This window comes from Parus major, chromosome Z, assembly GCF_001522545.3.
Source record: "Parus major isolate Abel chromosome Z, Parus_major1.1, whole genome shotgun sequence".
Lineage (NCBI taxonomy): Eukaryota > Metazoa > Chordata > Aves > Passeriformes > Paridae > Parus > Parus major.
The window spans coordinates 20245091-20262834 of record NC_031799.1 but is presented as its reverse complement, the minus strand read 5'-3'; the positions used below and the strand labels follow the sequence as shown (position 1 = coordinate 20262834).

The 17744-nt window shown below is 38.0% G+C and overlaps 1 protein-coding gene across 1 annotated transcript; it reads right to left on the bottom strand.

Moving 5' to 3' along the window:
• Positions 1–1577: 1577 nt before the first annotated feature.
• PPWD1 (peptidylprolyl isomerase domain and WD repeat containing 1) lies at positions 1578–17744 on the bottom strand. Its single transcript, XM_015653600.3, has 11 exons — positions 17583–17744; positions 14418–14520; positions 13709–13809; positions 12393–12513; positions 9894–10341; positions 9181–9371; positions 8504–8693; positions 7321–7502; positions 4663–4744; positions 3904–4086; positions 1578–2890 (listed from the first exon to the last, which is right to left on the bottom strand). Exons 1-11 carry the CDS (start codon positions 17722–17724, stop codon positions 2747–2749), a joined length of 1887 nt encoding a protein of 628 aa, XP_015509086.1. The 5' UTR covers positions 17725–17744; the 3' UTR covers positions 1578–2746.

The following is a 17744-nucleotide window of genomic DNA, read 5'->3' as shown; positions in this document are numbered from 1 at the left end:
ATCCACCAAGGTTACTGATGAAAGTGGTTGGAAGAGCTTTAAATAATTTTAAGACACCAAGAGACTTCATTTACCAGCAGTCCTGGCTGATGTGGGATGTGACTACATATTGGTAACTGTAACACCCATCTAAAAGAAGGGTCAGAAGATGGATCTAGGGAACTACAGGTCAGCCTGAACTTGGTGCCAGAAGATCATGGAGTAGCTCATCCTGGGTGCCATCATGTGCAAAACAGTCAGGGTTTTGGGGCTCAGCTAGTATGGTTTTGTGAAATGCAGGTCCTGCTTGATCTCTTTCTAGGGCAGTGTGACACTCAGTGGATGACAAAAGCCTGCGAATGTTGTCTTCTTGGACTTAGTAAAGCCTTTGACACTGTCTCCCACCCCATTCTCCTGGAGAAACCGGCTGCTCAGGGCTTGGACAAGTGCAGGGTTCATGGGTTGAAAACTGTCTGGAGGGCTCGGCCCCAAGAGTGGTGGTGGATGGAGTTACCTGCAGCTGGTGGGCAGTCACAGGTGGTGTTACCCAGAGCTCAGTACTGAGGCCAGTGCTGTGTAATACCTTTATTGATGATCAGGTGAAACCTCCGTTAAGTTCATGCATGACACCAAGCTGTGTGTGTTATTGATCTGCTGGAGGGCAGAGGGATCAGGACAGGCTGGATCATGGGCTGAGGCCAATGGTGTGAGGTTAAGAAAGGCAAAATGCCAAGTTCTACTCTTGGGTCACAACAACCCCAGGCAGTGCCACAGGCTGGGGCAGAGTGGCTGGAAAGGACCTGGGGGGGCTGGGGACAGCAGCTGAACATGAGCCAGGCTGTGCCCAGGTGGCCAAGAAGGCCAATGACATCCTGGCCTGGCCCAGCAATAGTGTGGCCAGCAGGAGCAGGGCAGGGATTGTCCCCCTGTCCTGGGCACTGGTGAGGCTGCATCTTGAATCCTGTGCCTGATTCTGGGCCTCTCAGTTCAGAAAGGACATTGAGGTGTTGGTGAAGGATCTGGAGTATGAATCCTGTGAGGAGCAGCTGAGAAGAAAAGAAGGCTCAAGGGAGATCTTATCAACCTCTACAACAGCCTGAAAGGATGATGTAGTGAGGTTGGTGTTGGTGTCTTCTCCCAGCTAACTAATGACAGGACATAAGAAAATGGCCTCAGATTACCATTGGACATTTGGAAAAATTTTATCACCAAAATGGGGTCAGATTTTGGAAGAGTGCCCAGAGAAGCAGTGGAGTCACCATTCCTGGAAGTGTTCAAAACACACGTGGATGTGTTACCTGGGAACATGGTTTAATGGCGAAGTTTGCGGTGTTGCTAGGTTAATGTTTGACTTAATTGACCTTAGCAGGTTTTTTTCAGCCTTAATAATGCTTTGATTCTATTCTATAACTCCATCAGAAACAGATGATGCAAAGCTTAGTTCAGATGATTATCGTAGTTTAAAATAAATTAAGTATTTCAGTAGAAGCAGTAATGATGGTAGGACTTTGGCTAAAAATGAAGCCAGAGAAGACTTCATTAGGCTAAAACAAAGAGAAAGTAAACACTGAAAGAAAAAAATCACGGAAAAAAACAAACAAATTGCAAAGGACTTTATACACATTGGACATTTTAAGAGTTGATCATTGCTCTTGGACAGAGAAAACACATACACAACTACTTTTAAAGAACAGAGGTAGATGACATTGTTTGCTTTTCATAGCAAACAGTACCATAACTTAATCTAATTTTTAATACAGGTACAAAGGATTGAGAAATTCACTCAACTTAGTATTTCTGACCTTTGTCAGAGATTTCAGTACTGTGAGATTAATTTAATTAAATAGGAAAGATGCAAATAAACATGAAAAAGTTACAAACACTATAATGGGAAATGGTGGAAGTTTTTATCTTTAATTTTGCATAGAAGAGATGCAAGAAAGACAGTAGACTTTCTAAGAAGCATGTAGATGTCTTTACTTTAAAATACAAAGTTACCAGAAATACAGAATTAGGGCACTTTAGGTACATTAAAAATAGTAGAACTGGTGATTGCTCTTTCCTGGTATTTTCTGTATCTAGGAATTATCAAAAATGTTTTTTGTTCCTAGAAAAAAAGGTTTGTTTCTGCTTAAGCTGCAACCTTCAATGCTGTCCTGGTTTAGGGCAAATTTGGGAGAGAATCTCCAAATGAGGGTCCCAACCAAAAACAAATTCAAGCAGCCCCATCCCCAACATGTTCCGGAAAACGATCTCCACAGAGAAAAGTGTAAAAAAGTATTTAACAGAAATTGAATAATATTAAACAATAAAACCTCTCCCTGTTCAGTGAGATGCCAAATCCAGAAAAAAAGTCCTTTTCATGGGGTGTAGCTTGGCTCACTAAAGTCTCTTATCAGTCCCTTCGGCACTGGAAAGTGCCGAGGCCCAGGCCCCGGTGGGCCACAGGTGTGAGCTCCCAGGGTTTGGCTGGGTGTTCAGTCCAGAGCAGGTTTGAACAGATCCAAAGAAAAAGCAGTCTGGGGAACTTCCCTGCCTCGGCTAGCTAAAAAACAAACAGCCAAGGAGAGCTCTGTGCCACTGTCTGTCCATGCTGCAGACACCACAGTCCAGGAGCAGGATGTGGGGCAGTGATGTTTGTCCTCAACACAAACTGCGGCTTCTTCTTCCCCCCTTCGCTCTCAGAGCCATTCTTAAAGGTGCAGAATTTAATATGCAACATAAACAAGGCAAATGGGGATACAAGCATCACAAAGTCACCCCTGCCTTACTTCACTGTTATATTAATGATGCTGATATCCTCATAGGGTTTGTCAGTTTTGGGATTGACTTTGACATTTGAGATTCTCTGAACAACTTCCATTCCTTTAGTCACCCGTCCAAACACGCTGTGCTTGTTGTCAAGCCACGGCTGTTTGAGAGCACAGAAGGAGAAAAAGAAAATCATATTTAAGCATAAAATAGCAGCATGTAGGTTAGATACCAAACCAAAAAGAGAGTAAGTGTACATGGATACATTTTGTATGTCCAGACTATGGAACCTAACACCCTGTAAATATCAGTATGCAAGTAAATACTAAAATGCAGCTAACATATTCATGTGCATTTGAACTTACCTTTTCAATTGATTTCATAAAAGTACTACAGAGGTCACATTCTACCAGTGCAGGAGCATTGTATAGTTTATTTTGAAGTGTGCTCTCAATTCACATAAATGTTGTTTCAGTCTCTCTATTTCATGGTATTTTTCACAGAGGAATTTTAAGTGCCAGTACAGAATGCTACCCAATTCAATACTCATATAGTATGCCCAATTTGAATACAGGCCCTCATACAACTTAATAAACCTTAGAACTGTGGTAGATGGGTGTTTTTTTTACATTACTTTGGAGTGCTATAAGAATGCAGTGTTTTTAAGTGTTACTTTTAAGGATTTGGTTTTTATTGTCTTAGATTCCAAAATTTCTATTGTTGGCTCTGAACTTAGACACAGATCAAATGAAATTTTCAAACCTGAACACTGGCTTCTTTGTATAGCTACAATTAGGCAATATTAGACAGACATCCTGGCACCATATCCAAACCCCAAACAATCTAAGCAATACCTAGGTTTCCATCGAGTTTAAACCACTACTATTAACATAAGATACTCTAGTAATACATAATTGCAAACATGCCTAGGAATTATATACCACCCTCATTCCATTTAAAAGCATAAGGCCTCTTGATCACAAGTGATGGAAAAGTATTTCTATCTCATAAAGGACAGTCAGTTTCAGTGACGCCCACACACTACACATTATGTGCATCATTTATTTGTAAAGTAAGTACTAATGTGCTTCTTTTTCCATGAGAAAAAAAACTTGATTTTTTACTATCTAGGTAGCCTCTCAGGCCTTAAATTGAGATTTTAGTATTACTTACAGTTGGCACTACTGTTATAAAAAACTGGGATCCATTGGTATTTGGTCCGGCATTAGCCATGCTGAGTGTGTATGGTCTGTCATGTCGTAAAGTTGAATGGAACTCGTCTTCAAATTCTCCTCCCCAAATACTTTCACCTCCCATTCCTGTACCAGTTGGGTCACCAGTCTGAATCATGAAACCCTGCAGAGAAATTATGTTATCACATTATTGCATAGAATACATAACCAGAAGTGTTATATGCTAGGTGACATTTTTTCAAACTTAACTCCAAACCTTTCAACAAAATGTGTTAAAATGCTGTGTGTAAGAGAGAAAGCACTTAAGGTTTTTTTAAGTGTCTAACAAGTACTTGTGAAGAAGCAAGGTTACTCACTATTCCTGCTAGAGAAAGACAGAAACCTGACTGTCTCTACCTTTTGCAAATTCTTAGGCTCTATCACTTCATTCTGGTGTGACAGAAATGAGAAGCCTTAGAAGAAAGGCCTTCTGACATGCAGCAAAGTTTTAATTCAAGCAGGATAGCTGAACTCATCTTTCAATTTCCAGTTTTTTGCTATCTTACCAGTTGCAGAACAACTATTACAACTTCAGTAAGTGCTAAAGCTGCTTAGAATATCAGAGTTGTTCAGAATTTACAAGGAACTCTGAAGCCACTCTGACAATCCTGTGTGCAAAAGGGAAATGGAAGTCTTAGCAGAGGACTGACCACCAGAGTACAATATGTGAATTAACAAATATTAACATATTGCAGTTTACCTTGATGATACGGTGAATTATGTGTCCATTGTAGTAACCATTCCTGCTGTGCACACAGAAGTTTTCCACTGTTTTGGGGCACCTAAAATCACAACAGAAAACACAGGCTACAGTATTTGTCTGGTGACAAGGCCACAAAGATTTCAGCTGGGAGTAAGATCCTGCCATGCTGTGCAGTGTTTCAGGACTCTGTAGGAAGGGACTTCACCAAAAAAGGAAAAAAAACAAAAAACTCCACCTCCTCAAACCCAGAGCTGAAAGCAAAAGGCTTGTGAAGTACAAAGGTGCATGATTACACAGAAAGACAGTAGCCATGTTTGTGGCACAGGGATGTTTTAGCTGTTGCTGAGCAGGGCTCATGCTCTGTCAAGGCCTTTTCCACTCATCCCACCCCACCAGTGAGGTGGCTGGGGCTGTAGGAGTTGAGAGGAGACTCAGCTGTGACAGCTAAACCCAGCTGACCACAGGGATGCTCAACTGCACATATGGAATCATGTGCAGCATGTAAAAGCTGAGGGAAAAAGCAGGGGACACAGAGAGTAACGGTGATTTGCCTTCTCATATACCCATTCCATGTGATGGAGACACGTTTTCTTGGAGACAGTGAAACATCTGCCTGTCCATGTTCCTTGTTTTTTCTTTGCTAGGGTGCATGCCTTTTGCTTTCCCTATTCTTTTCCCTATGCCTTTGCTTTCCCTGTCTGTACCTCAACTTGCAAGTGTTATCACTCTTACTCTTCCAGTGCTTTCCCACTCCACCAAGGGAGATGTGAGTGAGTGGGTCTGGGGGACTTAACTGCTGGCTGGGGTTAAACCATGAGAGCTACAAACCCAACCTGTCTCCTCAAGGCACCACTGACTACAGCTTCCCCAGCTTCCTATCTACACCACTCATTTTGTAGATGAACTATGTTTGCCCCATAAGCAGAAAGTTGTTCACTCTTTTGCCTCTACACTTGTTTTAAGATATACATGCAAAGGTATTGAGTGTCGCATGCAAGATGTAAAATTAAAATGTTTTATTACTACAGAACTTGCAGTCAGTAGAGTCAGTTATTCTTTGACACTACTCACCAACATTGTTTGGTAAAGACATGGAATCTTATTCTTGATGGAATATAAAGGGCCAACCACTTCACCTTTGTGATTTGATTCTTTACTTCTGGGAGTTACTAACAAAGTGAAACTTTTTTATGACAGCTCTTCAGCTATTATAAAAATTATTAGCAGCCAGAGAAAATCTACATTGACAGGTTTACACAATCACACATTTTCCCAATAAGGAGAAAATGGCCAAGTTAAGTCCGTAGCTGTAGAGTTACTCTAACTGTGAAAAGGAACATTAGCTTGGGTTTTAATGACAAGTGACAAGATAGCTTAGAAAGCTATGTTGTGAAAAAGAGCACCAATGGGATAACTAATGGAACAGATGAGATTATAGTCCCTGTTCTTGCTGAGCAGTATAGTTATTCACAACTTTATTTCTGAAAAGACTGAAGAATTCAAGGGCATAGAGAGCCCTTTTATATATATCTTATTTGCTCTACTTTAAAAGTTTTAATCACACTAAAGAGACTTTAAAGCTCAGCTGGGAGAAAATACTACAATAAGAAACAACAAACCTAAGAGCAACCAACTCTAGTAATGATGTGTTTTAAACTGCATACAGAACATTGCACCTTGCAATACTGTGCATGCAGATATGACCCATCAGCAGGACAATTAAGAAAAAAAGTAGAATTAATGTAGCTTGGCCTGTCACTCACTGGCCAGAGCTGTACCATTACTGCAACCCATATGCCATAATTATGAATTCCAGAAACTAGAGCCTGATGTAAGGAAACACTGGCGAAGATCTTTACTGCAGTAAAAGACTGGTAGCCCTAGAGGGTAGAAGTAAGATTGCCTTACCTGTGCTTATGACCTAACATGAATTTGTTTTGGGGAAGCATGGAGTACATCCACATAATTTAGGTTTCTATGTGTAGCAAAATATTATATAAATTTCCTGTTAAATAACAGAATATTTGCAATTTTTGCATCACAAAGGAGAGAGGATGACACACTGATTTTAGCAATTGTCACACATACAACTTTTCAATTCTATGCCTGGTTTTGGATATACACAACACTAGTATTATATCCTGGTAATTATAACATATAAATGTTATATTGCTTTTAAAGGAGCTGCAGTAACAATATGTAGTACACTGGCCACGTTTGGAAGTTGCAACTACTATTCTAGCTTGCACAGACCTGCTGCCAAACCTACTACTGCTGCCAACATCATCATTCTTTCTCAAGATCTATGCAAACAGCATTCCCTTACAATACAGAGCTTACACAGAAAAGCCCTGTACAAGAATGAAAGTTGAGAAAATATCCTCCCCGAACCAACAGCTAAATAAACCCAAAGACAATTTCAAAAACTCCTGTACCCCAAACAATTATTTTTACCTATTTTTACCCTACTTTATTTTTTTTGTTAGGAGTCACATATCTACCTTGGCATATTAAGAAACTGTCAGGGAACAAACACAGTAGAAAAAGGGAAAGAAAATTATTTTCTCAAACATGAGATAATCTTGGATACTGCAACCACAAGGGAGAGAGGAAAGCAACAAAACCAAAACAAGAGAAAAAACAGCAAGTACATACTCAACAGGAAAAAGCTTGACATGAATATCTCCCATGCTTGTGTGGATGATGGCACTGTCTGACACTCTTTTGGGACCTTCTGCCTGAGTGGCTGCCATGACCTCTTCTTTAGAAGGCTTCTCATTAAATACATCTCTGTCAGAATCTGCACTCTTTGTGTCTTCTGGTTCACGTTTAGTAAACTGAAGCACAAAAGAACAGAAGGTTAACTGCTTTTTCCTTTTAAATATAATATTCCTCTTAATATACACACTGCTCTGGACACAACACATCAATGTAATTATTCAACCTGCTGAACACTCAGTTCAGTTTGAAATGTACAAAGACAATTCATAGATAGTCTATCCTTTTACTGCTGTGTTTTGTTATACCAGCATTTCCACTGTCAAAAATTCCAGTAAAACTACATGCAAATCCAAGTAACTTTTAATGATTTGTTATCTTTAAACTTTCCGCTTTACAACAGGAGTGTGGACTAGTTCAGCACCTTTCCTTTAAAATGAGGCAGAGAATTATCAGCTTGTTCTGCTATACTCAGATAAAATTGGCAGGTTCTATGCCAAAAGGATTATTTGTGCTCTACAGCTGTGCTACAAAGTTAAAATTAATTCTCTTAATCCAAAACTGCATTAATATAAAACCGTAGAAACTCAGCAAATTTAAGGCATAACAGAAAGACCAATCTCTAACCTGTACAGTTATGATCTCTCACATCAGCTACTAACCATTCTGAAACTGTTCGGTTTCACCTCACCTAAAAACCTAACTGTGAACAGGATGATGACTTCCTCTTTCTTGGTTACCTATAATATCTTTAGTGTTACTAAGTCCTGATTCTAGTCTCAATTTTTTTTCTATTGTATTTTTTTATGCATACCGTCACTTATTGTTTCTTTATAAAATCCGGTTAGCTTTTTAGATGATCTTGTTTTTTTTCAACAAGAACAAAAGGATATCATCTTCTTGAGGGAATAAAAATTTATGAAAAAATTACAGCTGTTTCCAGTTAATGTATATAGTTCAAGATAAAAATTCTAAATATACTTGCAATATAAAGAAAATCCTTTTTAAAAGCTTCATTTGCAGCTACAAAAAGCACTAGAAAGATGCAAAAAGAAAAATAAAAAATAATGTAGAGAAATCGATACAAGAATGGAGCTATTTAAATAGAAAGCACACACACCATGTAAAACCTGTTTTTTTTAAAAGCTGTGCAGATTACTGTTGGATCTGCCTGAATATTCTGGAGAACAGGATTTTCAGATGCCTTCATCTCAATAGTAATTGCCGCACGATGTTTCTTTGCTACTCCTTGGAACAAAGCCAGTTGCATCATTCTGATGTTCTCTTGTTTTCCCAAGATACGAATACACCTGAAGTACAAGACGTAAAGAGGTGTAATGTTCAGCTGTTCACAGTTAATCTCTCCTTTCTGACTATTCTACTCAGAGCAAAATTTCAAAATCCTCTCAGAATCATGACCTACTACCCATTTTTAAGATGTTTCTCTATTTAAACTCGCTACCTTAATTTGCCAGTCAGCCTCCTTATGCAATTAAATCCCAATTAAATGATCCACCTTTACTTTACATTATCCCATCCTGTTAGCCAAACATTAATTGATTAATTACACATTTTCAATACACATGTGCTCGTCATGTTTTCTCATTTGCCTAAGCTCTAATCTGCAGTGACTCTTGACAGAGAATGGAAGTACCTTCTCTACAGTGTAATGTAAGGCTCTCAAATAACAACACAAAAAGATCAGACACCTCCACAGTCATATCAAGTTTTAAGTATGCTCTAAATTTGACTGAATAAAGACTTTAAAAGAGAAATTTATGTGTCACTGGAACTTACCTGTTAGTCTCTACATTTATGACCTTAATGCCCAACATTGTTCCATAGAGAACGAAGTGTCCAGTTTCATCAAAAATGATATTAATTAATCTTACTGCATCCACTTTCTCCAGCTCACGCTCAACTGCCATACGCCGGCCAAACTCCATGTCAGGCAGTTGTTGTCTCATCTGCTGAAGTTCAGTAAACATCTACAAAACAAACCCCAGCACTACTACATTAACATGTTTAAAACTTTTTATCCAAAAAAACTCTGATTCACATGATTAAAAAGTACTGAAATCAAGTGAGATTACGCCACTGAACTCAACTGAAGGATTTAAGTAAATACTTCCTTGATTTTAATAAAACCATAGGCATGTTGTAGGACTAGGCTTAAGCACACAAAATGCGCAGTTGTCCATCAAATTCCTTAGAAGATGACAAATTTTAACTCATTTATTATGATGTTACTTGTAATGGGCATTTCCCACCATCTTCCACAAATGCTTTCTAGTAAAATGTAATCTAGCAACATGAAAACACAAATGAAAATCAACAACTGTGTTTCACTATTTAAGTAACATCACCAGTAAGAATTAATTTTCGCAAGAAAAATTTAAGAAGAAAGCTCGCCTTTAGAAATAAATGATAGCTTAGGTGAATGTGCTGGCAAAAAAAAATCTAGTAAGTAGAGAAAACATTTCAAAGAAGAAGAAACAAGCCAAACTCACACTCAGAGATTCATCGAAGACTCTCATGAGTTTTCCTGTCAGAAAACGAAAAATTCTGACTTTTCTGTCGGACCCAAGAGTGGCCATTTTCTTGCCATCAGGTGAAAAACTTATACTGGATGGGTAAGCTTTGCATTTAGCAAATTCATATAGATCGGTATCCGTTTTATACTCCCAGTTCACGTTTTTGGGAAATTTATATTCATGAGGAGTACCAGTCCAGTACTCAATCATTCCGGACTTGTCAGAAGACACAACTACTTTGTAGACAGGGTTCAGGCGTATCTGAGTAAGTGGGGACATATGGAGTTTATCAAAAACATGAAGTGGCTGGTTATTTCCTCGTCCATCATATATGAATATTTTTCCTGTACTTTTCTCAGATGTTGCAACAGAAGATATGGCATCTCCAGGGCAATATACCCATTCACACTGGCCAGGGTGGTAGCTGCAACAAAGAGTAGAAAGGAAAAACAAAATAAAAAATAAGTAAGAACTGATTTTAATTAGCTAAGAGTCAAGTTATACTATAAACATCAAACATCAGAAGCAAATTTTAAACTTTATTTACTAGTTTGGCTAATACTTTATTTACTAGTTTGGCTACATATCTTGCTAATATTCAGCATATTGTAGACAAGCTTTACCAAGAAACATCACTTCAGTGGATGACTACCGATTTCTGTTCCTTCCATACTGTTTTGTAAAGAGGCTGTGATAGCCAAAGTAGAAAGTGGGTCAAAAGAAAGAGTTTGGACAGAAATCCAGATAAAAAGCCCTAGTGGCATTAATAAATAGTACTCAACTTATGAGTCAATACCATTTCTCCATCTGTTAAGTGAGTAGTGACTGTAGAAATAAAGACAACTGCACCTCTGCCATACACTTATGGAAAAGTTCAACTAGATCTTGCCAGAAAAAAACCCACAAAACCACAAAATCTCTAAGAAGTGATATAAACAAAGTTAAGACAATCCCCCTATATTCAATAAGGGTTGTGAGTGCATTTAAGAAGGAACTTATTTGCTACTTGCAAAAGCATAATCTACAAATAAAACAAGTCAGAGATATAGTCAATAACATAAGTTATATCTGTTTTAAAGTCTGTAAGCAAAGATTCTGAAAACTACAACTCAAATGGCAAACATCAAAAAAATGATACAATCTCCATAGCAAACTCATGTTTAGTATCCTTTTGCAAATCAAACTAACAGATGCTAATGGACTGATATTTTGACATTATGACAGACACCAATAATTTGGATTTTCAAGGTCTGTCAGTAAACACAAACAAATACTTCATCTCAGGTTCATTAGAAAGAACAGGAACAAATAAATAAATATGAAGTCTCAGCAGAAATAGCCAATCTTCTCCAGATCATGGATGGAAGCATAAAGCATAGGGATTTGCACAGAGCCATGGTGTATATATTAGTTAGAACTAGAAAGCTCTGAAGATCAGGCGTGGTTTTTTTTTGAATATTATTTTCTTTTTTCTATAATTTTACTAATTGTAGTAAATTGTAATTACAAAAAAAGTAATTGAAAAATTATAATTGCAGTAATTACAAAAAAGTAATTGTACTAATATGCAGTAATAGTACATGTTATGCTGCTATGTCAAAAATAAGAGCAAAACCAAGAAGATTAAGCATAATTGGAATTTTTCCAGGACAGCCAAGAGGAAATCTGCTCCTATCAGTGAAGTACATTATTTGGAGGATGATACTAAAACTGTAACAAACAAAGCAGATGACATATGCTTTTATAAGATGTCCCTACATAAAAGCTTTTTTCCCTGATTTTATACTCCTATTCCGTTTCAAAATTAACCAATACATCATAAACTATGAAGAATATGTTTCCCAATAATAAAAGGCTTGTGGAGAAATCAGTATTTATCTTGTTCTTGATGCAGAATCATTGATCCTTCAGCCCTTCAAATCCACCTTTTAACAGTGTAGGGCTTGGTTTTTTCTGGTATTGTTACTATTCCAGTAACATCCATTCCTGTCTCTTCCAGATCCTTTAGCAACATAGTGTTTAACTACAGAAATGCTACAAGACTAAAGAAAATAACAATATTGCTTCCAGCAGAAAAAAGTGATTGTATCCCTATGACAACATATGAGACAACACAGACAGGCCAAACCCTTTCTCTAATGGAACTACTGATAAACTGAAATTTTTAAATTCAGTTCCGAACAACAGAAATGCCTAGCTAAATATTTGAAGAAACCCTACATCTTTGTGCATAATAATCCTTTCCTACTCCTCTCTTTACTGCTGCAGTTGTAATTTTTCTATTCAGTGAGACAGTCTTCAGCCACTGGATTCATTTCAGACAATTCAATTTACTAAACTTGATCTGATTGGAGCATGGAGGAAGAGGAAGAACTCAAGAACCCCAAATTACTGACTTATCTTTTGGCAAAACATCCCCCACTGATAATCTCAAACGAACAAAAAAGTAAGAAGTAAGAGAAGTAAGTAACTTACCCAAGTTTCAGCATGTTGATCATGTCGAAGTTGACTACATCAAACACCTTCATTGCTTTGTCATCTCCAACTGAACAGAATAATGCCCCCTCTGAACTAACAGCAATACTCTCAATAACACCTGTGTATCAAGTTAAGATACTATTAATAAACAGGAAAGAACATCCTTCACTGCAGTATTATACAGGGAAAACCTACAGAGGTTTAAACCTGTTTCCCAACTGTTTTGTCACCTTTTCCATTTAAAACTCTACCTGACTTCAATAAAATATTATTTAAAAAAATAAAATTCACAGAACAACACTTTACAGCCTATCAGTGTTTAGACCCAGATATGTGATAATGAACAATTTATCAAAAACATAGTAAAAGATTAAAATGGCAGTAAGTTCAGTTTAAAATTTTGATTTTAGAAAATTGAGAGCATTGGGTAAACATCATGTGCTCCTCAGCTTGCATCTCTCAACAGGGTAAAAGCAGAACACTACTGACTATTACAACCCACGACACTCAAAACTACTCTGCAGTTGAGCCTTACATGAAGTTCTCACAATGCTGATTTTTACATGATAGGTTTTGTTCTCATATTTTGCTTCTATATATAATAAAAAGGTCATAGTTAAGATAAAAAACAGATTAATATTTCTTGCAAACTCTAAAAAGCAACTGTACTTATACTACTTATTATTATTTTTCTTACCATACATTCTGTGTATCAATATCATTTTTAATATCATTGAGAACAACATTTTGTGTCCAGACTATTTAATGCTTAGCATAGTGTTGAAAAGCTTTGTGTACTCATCATTAGCTCAGAAAATTGGGTTAAAGTTTCTTTTAATTGCAATTCATCTGATAATTAGAACAATAATGCAGAATTTACTCTACAGTTACAGTAATTCCAGTTGAAAATAACTGGGTTTTTTTCCACTCTGTAAGGGGAAAAAAAAAAGCTGAGGTACCCTTATTTAAAGCAACATATTTTTAAACTTCTCTGGCTTTTATGAACACTGCTGTGTTTTTTGTTCACTTATGTCCCAGATATTGTCCCCACAAGCAGGGCACAAGGCAATGCAAAGTCTGTAGGGAACCTGTGGAGACAGAGTCCCACATGTTTCATTTTCATCCTATCCCTACTAGAGCCTGGGAGCAACCATGACAGAGGAATAGTAGGAAGATTATTGGTCGATATCATTTAACCTCTGACTGCACTAAAGGAACCCCAGAGTCTCTCTCTATTAGCACTCTCTCTTCAAACAAAGAGCAAGGGAGAGGAAAAAGTGAAGTCCATTAGATAAGAAAGAGCAAGTTCTCACCCAAGTGACTTCGGAAGTGTTTAACAAACTCAATCCCTTCTTCTATTTTCTTCCAGAATTTTACATGTCCGTCATGACTGGCTGTTATGATAAAATCTGTCCTACAATTACAAAGAAAAATGAAACCAAGAAAACAGATGCACACATTATACATCTTCCCACTGGACAGTAATTTGCACTAAAACTAACACAGTGCAGAGAATGAATTTCAAGAAATTACTGTGACAGTCTATCTAAATAGGAAGTGTAATTCCTGGAAAAATAAAACAGGTATTTTAGTGCATTCTGGATTAATCTATGGAAAGTCATAGCTCAAACTGAAGAAATATATATAACACTACCCTTTTTGAATATGCAAAAATAACTCCTATTTTAAGTCTGGTTTTATGGTAGTTACTATGTGTGCGCGTGTGTGATTTCTGCAGTTCTGATAAATTGTATTTTTTTCAGAGAGAGTAAATCAATCTTATTATTGTATTTCCTGCATATTTTAACAAGGATTTAAAGACCCTCCTTTGGCCTACAAAAACAACTTATATCTTGCTTCTAGCTAAGACATTTCGTTTTTAAAAAAAAAACCAACCACCCTTTAAAACCACCTCAGGACACCGTAACTTTCCGTTACATAACTTCTACAATGAAAACTTGGTAGCATACACAAAAATACCCCCCCAGACAAAGAAACAGAATGGAAAACAAAAATACTTACTTTGTACATGCTACATGTGTAATAACATCTCTGTGCATGTAACTGCGTTCATACATTGAAGCCGATGGTAGATTTTCAAGATAAACGTGTTCAAATTCAAGAACTACACAGAATAAAAAGAAAAATCAGATATTTTTTTTCCCATGAAGTTGCATCTATATTTTGCTCTCTTTCACTTATCCTTATATTGCTTACTCATACTTTAATCAAAAATATGCAGAATTTTGTGCAAACATAATTAAAGGTGCTTAATTATGTGTTTTAATTATATGTTTTTAGCTCTGGCTTTGCACTCAGACTTACACATTTTCCACAGACTAAAGACACTTGAATGCTGCTTTAACTCACATTGCTCTTCCCTTTTAAAGCAACTGCTACCCTAACTGTCTTATTGTCTCCAAAAAATCAAAGTCAACTAAGTTTTTAGGTTAATGTCAGAAAACAGGTGGTCATCTGAACCTCATTTCATTCTAAAACCATGTGAAAAATGAGGTTCATATAATTTTATAGAATTTAAAAGTTTAATAAAAAAGACAATTAGGAGAAAAAAATAAAGTATACAGATACGGCCGGGTGTCTCTGCATTCAGCCAAGAGAGCAGCCCTTACTGACAAAGGATTGTCCCTTAAAAACAGAACCCTACTACATATCCATAAATTCTCATACATATTCACACACTCTCATCCATATTCATACATTCTTCTTAGGATCTTTGGTGTTCTTCTGTTTAGTTTTCTCTTGCCCCCTTCCCAGTACATCAATCTTCTTGGCACCATCGAGATTTACATTCTCTGATACCAGGAATGCAATAAATTCCTCCCCCAGAGCTCTGGTCACTGCTGTCTTCATCTGCATAATATAGTTTACAAATGCAGGAGTTCTCTAGCTATTTTTTTTTTCTCAGTCTTTGGGTTATACAAACAAAAGCAGTTTTTATTTTAATACTATGCCATAGCCTAACATATATGTATTATACTACTATTTCTAAGTTTCATCAATAACAGAAATAAAGAAAACTATATTAATACAACAAAATTTCTCATTCTTATACACATAACATTCCTTTTAATATTTGTGAAAAGCCAACAATATAATATGTATCTATAACAACCGCATGTATCCACATGTTGTTTTTATAAGATTTGTGGTCCCACACAGGTCCAGTAGTGTAAATTCTAAGTGCTGGTACCCACCTATTTCATTGTTTAACTGGCTGACCTAAAATAATGTGATTTTGAGTTTTGTTTCCGATCTTTAGACCCTCCTCGTTAATACCTGTACAATGGTATTTTTCACTGAACTTGCAAGTTAACATCTGCTGAACTTTGTTTTCTTTACTTAAAGAAAACTTAAAGTGATGTCCACAGAGCTGGGAGCTGCTGCACACATCAATACCACATGCCAAAATACAGCCTAGAAGCTTTTACTGTTGCTCCAGTTTAGGCTAGTGGTCTGAAAGATGGATTAACTCCACATCCATAAATAGCACAGTGTTATAGATACATATTATATTATTGGCTTTTAGCAAATATTAAAATGAATGTTATATGTATAATGTTAGAAAACTTTGCTGTATTAATATAGTTTCTTTTATTTTTGTTATTGATAAAACTCAAAAATAGTAGTATAATATATTGCGTTCTGCAGCCACAGGATGAAGTCCAGAGAAGCTACAGTTACCAGCATGGGACACCAACCAGACTGGCTTCTGCTCAGGAAACTATTTATTCAGCATGGGAACAAAAAGATCCAGAGACAGAGAGCTCCGAACAAAGGCAAGGAGATGGGTTTAGAGGGACAGAAATAGAGTGGAGTTCAATGCTAGGGACCACTAGGAACATTGCAAGGGAGAAGCCCCAGGGGTTCAAACCCAATCAGAACTCCCTGGGCTGCCACCCCATGAGGGGTCTGGGGTGGGGCAACTCTTTCAGGGCTCACAGAACACATACCCTGAGGCAGAGGTTTTAGAATTCACACTAACCGGGCTTACAGCTACACCTCTCACTTTAACAATGCTTATCTGAAACGAAATCTTTGTCTCCCTGTGTGGGGGCCACCTCACAACAACATATACATATCATGTGTTAAGCTGTATCATTGTGTTAAAATAAAAACTACTTTTGTTCATATAACCCAGAGACTGAAAAGATAGTCAGAAACCCTCCACTGCATTCTTAGATTATCTTATCCAGATGAAGACAGCAGTGACCTGAGCTCCAAACAACGAATTAATTAATTGAACCTCTGTTACCGGGGAGCGTGAAACTCAATGGAGCCAAGATTGATCTACTGGGGAAGGGGGGGGGGAAGCTAAACAAAAGAACATCTAAAACTAAAGAAATGTTTGAATAATACATAAGCATTTGTGAATATGCAAGAGATTTGTATATTTAAGGGACAATCCTTTGTTAGTACGGGATGCTCTTGGCTGAATGCTGAGACACCCGGCCGTATTTGTTCATTTTGTCTTATTTCTATTTCCTAATTATCTATTAAACTTTCAAAATTTCATATAATAAAATGTGAACCTCGTTTTTCTCAACAGCTTCAGACTACACAGCAACATTTCTTAGCCTGAAAATGTTCTCCAGAGGAAGCAAGTCTTAGAATCATAGCATATTCAGGGGCTAGAATCAGCCTCTAATACCATCTAGTCGCAAGCCCCCTCCTACTAGACCAAGTTGCTCAAAGCTTTATTCAACCTGGCTTGGAACACTACCAAGGTTAGAGCGCTCAAAAAATCACTGGGCAACCTGTGCCAGTACCTCACAGAAAGAATTACTTACACCTAACCTGAATTTCCCCTCTTTCAACCAATTACTCTTGGTGCAGGTCCCGTCACTACAGTTCCCGTCTAAGAGTCCGTCCCCAGCTTTGTTGTAAGCACCTTAAATACTGGAAGATTGCTATGAGGCCTCCACGTAACTTTCTCTTCTCAAAACTGAACGACCACAACTTTCTCAGTACCTGGTACCCTCACCCTTTAATTCCGCACCCAGAGGTTCCATAGGTACCCCCAGCTTACTCATTCCACATACGAGACAGCTTCAGGACACGGGCTCCCGACAGCTGCTCTCACCCCGGGGCCGCTACCGTCCGGCGGGGCCTAGAGGCGATCTCACCGCCTCGACCCCAGCTCGGCCAGAGCTCCGCTCCTTCACTTACCTCTCCTCTTCTTCGCCTGCGCGGCCTCCCCCGGGAGCGGCCCGACCCAACGCTCCTCCTCATCCTCCTCGTCCGATGCCGCCGGATCCCCGCCGCCCGCCACCGGTAGCTTTCGCTTGCGCTCGAGCTCGGGGGACGCCATGGTACTGACGTCACTTCGCC